Raw genomic sequence first — 7,055 nt, forward strand, 5'->3', positions numbered from 1 at the left:
TTTGGGCTGAAAAAGCCATTGGGATATTAAGAGCTCTGTGGGATGTTCTGTAGGAGCTTAGAAGATAATGTTGAGGACAGTGCAGAAGATGGAGGCCTGGCTTGTGAAATTTCAGAGGGGAGATTAAAGACTCTTATCAGGGCCATTGCTGTTTTGATTGTGAAGATTCTGTGGTTTTGGTTAGCTGGGGCTGAAGAATCAGCCAGAGCTACTAAAGTGAGACTTTCACATTATTGAGAAAATTGATGCTGGTTAGCTGTAGCTAAGAAATTAGCAGTGATTAAGAGGAGACAAGTATCACTAAGGTGAAATCTTCTGGGAAGAGTTCCCTGAGGGCACAGAGAAGTTGTGTTACAGAGGCAGCCATGGTTGTACTTCTTGATAGCAGCTGGACCTTGGTAATGTGTAAGAGTCACCCAGGTGGTACTGGTTTTGAAGGCATGAAGGAATCATGAAGAGAAGCTGAGGCTCAGCATTGTGAGAGGCCATGGAAGACCATTGGTGAAGGTGCAGCCTCAGTAGCAATTTATGGTCCAGGACTGAAGGGGTCATGCAAAGGAGAAGGCTTGACACCATGAAGAGAGCCTATGAGAGGCTATTGGTGAAGCCTACTTACAGCAGAAAACAGTGTTTTGGAGATGCCAGTAACATGAGATGACTACCAAGAACAACAGCAGCAACAGTGGTGTACAGGCAGGTGGAACCTAGAATACAAAGTGTGTACTACAAAGGGCAGAGCTAGAGAAGTAACCCATGCCCTTAGAGGAGCCTAGAAGATTGTGAGTGGATCCCAGACAATGGGTGGTTTGAGTTTGATTTTGTTTTTTGTTGTGACATTTCCCCTCTTGAAGGAAGAAAGCATTTTAGTGGAGCCCACAGTTAAGAGATTTGAGTTGTAAAAAGACTTTGAATTTTAAAAATGTACTGGCTGGTTTTGTGTGTCAACTTGACACAGGCTGGAGTTATCACAGAGAAAGGAGTTTCAGTTGGGGAAGTGCCTCCATGAGATCCAGCTGTGGAGCATTTTCTCAATTAGTGATCAAGGGGGTAGGGCTCCTTGTGGGTGGTGCCATCCCTGGGCTGGAAGTCTTGGGTTCTATAAGAGAGCAGGCTGAGCAAGTCAGAAAAGGGCAAGCCAGTAAGGAACATCACTCCATGGCCTCTGTATCAGCCCCGGCTTTCTGACCTGCTTGAGTTCCAGTCCTGACTTCCTTTGTGATAACAGCAATGCAGAAGTAAGCCAAATAAACCCTTTCCTCCCCAACTTGCTTCATGGTCATGATGTTTGTGCAGGAATAGAAACTCTGACTAGGACAAAAAGATATTGGATATTTTAAAGGAATTGAAATTTTAATAAGACTGTGGGACTTTGAAAGTTATTTAGATCTTGGGGATGAATAAGAAAGTAAGGCTTAAAGCTTAGTAATGATGTGTTTGTGTGTCAAGTTGACAAAGGGTCAGTTATACTGGCTAATTTTATGTGTCAAGTTGACACAACCTAGAGTTATCACAGAAAAAGGAATCTCCCTTGAAGAAATGCCTCTATGATATCCAGGTGTAAGGCATTTTCTCAGTTAGTGATCAAGGGTGGGAGGGCCCAGCTTGGCTGGTATATTCCTGGGCTGGTAGTCCTAGGTTCTATAAGAAAGCAAGCTGAACAAGCCAGGGAAGCAAGTCAGTATGCAGCTTTCTTCCATGGCCTCTGCATCCACTCCTGTATCCAAGTTCCTGCCCTGTGTGAGTTCCTGTCCTCACTTCCTTTGGTGATGAACAACAATATGGAAGTGAAAGGTGAATAAATCTTTTTCTCACCAACTTGCTTCTTGGTCATGGTATTTGTGCAGGAATAGAAACCCTGACTTAAAGGAGTGCCCTTGTATGTTGCACATAGATGGTATGAATTGAAATGGCAAATTTGTAGAATTTTCCTTTGATGAGTATGCAGTGTCCTTCCCCATTTTCTTTTGATTACTTTTGGTTTGAAGTCTACTATGTTAGATATTAAATGGATTTGATTGCCTTGAATATCTTTTCCCCAAACTTTACCCTAGATAGTGTCTATTCATGTTATTAAGGTGTTTCTTGGATGCAGCAGTATGATAGATCTTGTTTTTTGCATCCATTTTGATACTCTGTGTATTTTTATTGGGGAATTGAATTCATTATTATTGAGAGATATCAATTACTAATGATTAATTCCTGTTATTTTGTTGTTGTGGTGGTTTGTGGTAGTGCTGCTGGTGGTGATGGTTGTGGTGGAGGTGGTGTGTGTGTATGTGTGTCTGTCTGTCTTTATGTCTGTTTTCCTTCTTTTGGTATTGCTGGTATGAGATTATGTATTTCCTGTGTTTTCATGTGTCTAATTAACATCCTTGGGTGTGAGTTTTCATTCTAGTACCTTCTTTAGAGCTGCATTTATTGATAGATATTGTTTATATTTGACTGTATCATGGAATATCTTTGTCTTTAACCTTTAAGCTCTTTGAATGCCATTATTTAATTATTTTAAAGTGAAATATCAGTATAATTTGTAATTATAAGTATATAATTCTGCTCCTATATTACATTTATAGTGATGGAGACATATTTTCAGAAATTTCATGTTTCTAAATCTTTTAGTATTATACTTGATAGCACTATTACACTCATTAAAAAATATTCTTCTCTCATATATTACATCCTGACCACTCTTTCCATTTCTGACACACTTCCCAGTCCTTCCCATAACCTCCTCTTTCTCCAAGATTTACACCCTCTTTGTTACATTTCAGAAAAGAGCAAACCCCCAGGAACATCAACATAAATAGTTATAGTAATACTAGGTACATGCCCTCATATCAAGGGTAGATGATGCATCCTTGTGGGAGGAAAAGGGTTACAACAGCAGGCAGAATAGTCAGAGAAAACCCCCACTGTTGGGATTCATATAAAAAGACAAAACTACATAACCATAATATATGACAGAGTACCTATCTTAGACCAATGCAAGCTCACTGATTGCTGCTTCAAACTCTGTGAGCCCCTAGAGCCCAGCTTAGTTGATTCTGTGAGCCATATTCTTATGGTGTCCTTGACCTCTTTAGCTCCTAAAATTTTTCCTCCTCATATTCTACAAAATTATAAAATTTCCCAAGCTCTGCTTAATGTTTGGCTGAAGGTTTCTGTGTCCATTGTTCTCAGTTGCTCAATGAAACCTCTCTGACGATGACTATAAGAGAATATCATTAGGAATCATTTCATTTACTTTTTCCAGGCATGTTTAGATCTATCCTAGATTTCTGGGATATTCAGCTTTTGGCTTTTGACTATCCAGGCATCTATGGTGATTGGAAGTTTTACTGAGTATAGTCTTGCATATATGGTCTCTTTTAGTCTTCAACACATCTGTCTAAGCCCTTCTGGCTTTTAGTCTCTATTCAGAAGTCAAGTGTAATTCTAATTCATTTTCTTATGTTTTTTATGTTTTATGCCTTTTAATGTTACTTGGTATTTTTCCTTTGCAACTTTTAATATTATTTCTTTCTTCTGTATGTTTAGACTTGATTACATATAGATTTGTATGTTTAGTGTTTTGATTATAATGTGGCAAAGGAACTTTATTTTCTGGATAAACTAATTTGTTTTTTTGTTGCTTCTTATACTTTTATAAGTTTTTTTATGTTAGGAATATTTTCTTCTATGATTTTGTTAAAAATATTTTCTGGGACTTTGAGCTAGGATTCTTCTTATTCTATTCCTATTATGCTTAAGTTTGGTGTTTTAATAGCATCCCACATTTCTTGGATGTTTTATGTAAAGAATTTGTTTAGATGTAATATGTTTTTGACTTATGTACCCATTTCATCTATTATTACTTCAATGCCTGAGATTCTTCTTCTATTTCTTGTGCTTTGTTAGTGAAAATTGCTTCTGTAGTTACCGTTCATATTCCTAATTTTTGATTCACAGAATTCTCTCACTTTGTGTCTTATTTACTTCTGTTTTCAGTTTCAGGTCTTGAACAATTTCATTCATTCCCTTCAGCTGCTTCTTTGGATTTTCTTGGACTTTTTAAAAGTTCTTTATTTGTTTCCAATTGTTTGCATTTTTCTGGATTTGTTTATAAAGGATTTACTCATTGCTTCCTTACTGACCTCTATCATCTTCATCAAGTTGGTTTTAAGGTCTTTTTTTTTTTATGCTTCATCTATGTTGGAATACTCAGGGCCTGATGTGGTATGATATCTGAGCTCTAGTAGATACATATTGTCCTTACTGTTATTGATTGTATTTTTACACTGATGTCTAGGTGTTCCGGGTTTGTAGTGATTGTATGTCTAGATTTACTGAGTTCTTGGTTTGTCTTCAATGGGTGTTTTATCTTTGCTGTGTTCCTTGGTTTCTATTTCCTCTGTGGAATTTCAGAGTGTATTGACTATGTGTTGCTTGTTTCACTGGCCAGCTTCTTTGTATGTTTATGGTTCTTGGTGTTGGAATCTGGGGAGAAAGGGAGACCAGGTGCGGGGTGGTTTCTGGGATCCACAGGAAGCATGTACAAGGGGAGGGGAGGCTGAAACTGTTGTTCTTATGTAGTACATGGGACTACCCCGAAGAGGATTGGGACTTGGGAAACAGACCAAGTAAAGAAAGTTTAAGGCAGCATACCTGATCTTCTGACAGGTGTTTCTAGTGGTTAAGCATGGGCGGTCTGCCAAAGCTGGGGTCTAGGAAATAGTGAACAGCTAAGGAAGGTAGTCCAAGAATAGGATGGTCTATGGGATACACAGGAAGTAGGGTTGGGAGTGGAAGCTGTTGCTGGTGTTCTGTTGCAGTGTTTTGGATGACTCTGGTTATTGGGTCTGCAAAAACTGTGAGCTTTGAATGTTTCTTGTACCTTGATAGACACCTACTTCTTTAGGTTGGGGAAATTTATTTTCTTTGTATTTTTTTCTGTGCCTTTGACCTGTGATTCTTTTCCTTCATTTATCTCTATTATTCTCAATTTTTGTCTTTCCATAGTGTATCAGATAAAGATTTCCTAGGTGGGTTGTTCCTGTATTTTAAAAAATTATTATTTTTTGACTAATCTATCCATTTCTTTTAGCTTGTCTTCAATGAGTATTCCATATCATGTACTTTGTTAGTGAGCTTTATATAAAATGTTTTTGTTTGACTTTCTAAATCAATCATTTGCAGTTTTACTTTAGGATTTCTTTAATGATTATATTTCTTTAATTAAGAAGTTCTGTTTTCATATCATATTTTCATCATTTCATTCCACAGTTTATATTTTCATAGTCTCCATTAAAGTATTTATTTATATCCTCTAGGTCTTTGAATATATTCATAATTTTTATTTTAAAATATTTGTCTTGTGCTTCAGCTATATTTCATTTATCAGAGCCTACTGTTGTAAGATTGCTGGGTTATAGAAGAGCCATATTGTCTCAACTGTTAATGTTTGTGCATTTGTGCTGGTATCTAGGCATCTGGGGTTGGAATAATTTAGGTGATTCTAGATGTTGATGTCTGGACTTGTCTTTGAGGTTGAGTATTCTAATCCTGGGTTTTGTTTTCTGGTTTGGATCTTAAGAAAGTAGGTAGGTGTGAGTTGCATGGTAGATAGTAATGTGTGGCATAGAACAGAGGTATGCTAATAGGAAATACTTTGAAAGGCTGCAAGAGAGAGCTAAAGGGATCTTATCCTCATAAAAAGGTGGGGTCTCCAGGTAGTTCTTAAAAGCTCCTGTAAATGGGTTGCACTAAAGTAAATATCATGTCAAGAGAGGCATAGATGAAAGAGTTAGGGGGATTTTGGCTTGCATGATGAGTTGTAGACTCTAGTGAATGGACTTGATGTGGGAGGAAAGGCACCAGCAAGCAGGCAATAGGGCTGAGTGGGAGACAGTAGATATTATAATGTAGTACAAAAAGAACATTGAAAATTGTCTTCCTGAGTCCTAGGACTTTGTGGTCACAAAGGGTCAATGACAGAAGTTGTATTTACATATTGATGGCTGATACAAAAGAATTAGGGTAGAGAGCATGAGACAGTCTGTAGGAAGGAGCAAGCTGGGTTAGAACAAAGGTCTGGCAGAGTTACCATGGAACTGGAATAGTAGGAGGCAATTCTGCAAGCAGCTGGATATTTAGTATGGTAATTGGAGTTCTGTATCAGGAGGAAGGTTGAACCTCATAAAACTGATAAGATACATTTATTTTGATTTATATGCATTTTAAAATTAAACATGGTTCTCAAATAATTTTTAAAATTTAAAAATATTTTAAAAATACAAAAAAAAACTTTTTAAAAAATTACCATAAGGAATAAGATGCTAATACTCTGAAGTAATTTTCTAGTACTCTTTTAAACCAATATATTTGCTTAATTTTAAAGGAAATATTATATTTTGTTTTAATTCACACTTCCTATATAACATTAGATATATCTGATAATTGAAAATGAAATCGACAAATGTAAGATACTACAAAAATTATGCATTTGTCAGAAAAAAAACCAAAAGAATGGGTGGTGTCCACAAAATGTATCCTATAAACAACTTACTTTGCTTCATCCATGTTTTCCAATTATAGGCGATTTGACAGATCAGTTGAAAAATGGCGACACTTTCATTATGATATGAAGGTATTTAATCAATGGTTGAATGAAGTTGAACATTTTTTCAAAAAGACACAAAATCCTGAAAATTGGGAACATGCTAAATACAAATGGTATCTTAAGGTAAGACTTTTGAGATTTCTCTTTCCATGCTGGCGTTATTTTTGCAACAATGTGTCACATATTTCACTACTATAAGTTTAACTCAAAGGATGAATGAAATATATAATACCTGACTTTTTTGATGCTCACTGAACATTTATAAAAATCATAACAAGTGTGCCTGAAAATTGTGCTCTGACTGTTTGTGAAAGGGTGAGAGCATCTCCCTGAGTACTACTGGTCCATCTGATGAACTGTGAAGTGTAACTGCATCTGCAGAAAATCATCTTATAGCAGGTAACACTGTGGTTTAGGTCTCTCTCTCTTTCTCTCTCTCTCTCTCTCTCTCTCTCTC

At 36.8% G+C, this 7,055-nt stretch overlaps 1 protein-coding gene across 1 annotated transcript in view; it reads left to right on the top strand.

The window, feature by feature from the left end:
• The window catches only part of Dmd (dystrophin), a 2,056,279-nt gene that overhangs the window by 957,735 nt on the left and 1,091,489 nt on the right, over window positions 1-7,055 (top strand). Inside the window, exon 43 of the mRNA XM_031364700.1 lies at window positions 6,574-6,721. Coding sequence (XP_031220560.1) covers window positions 6,574-6,721 — 148 coding nt within the window. The remainder of the gene's footprint in view (window positions 1-6,573; window positions 6,722-7,055) is intronic.

This window comes from Mastomys coucha, chromosome X (genome assembly GCF_008632895.1).
Source record: "Mastomys coucha isolate ucsf_1 chromosome X, UCSF_Mcou_1, whole genome shotgun sequence".
Classification (NCBI taxonomy): Eukaryota; Metazoa; Chordata; class Mammalia; order Rodentia; family Muridae; genus Mastomys; species Mastomys coucha.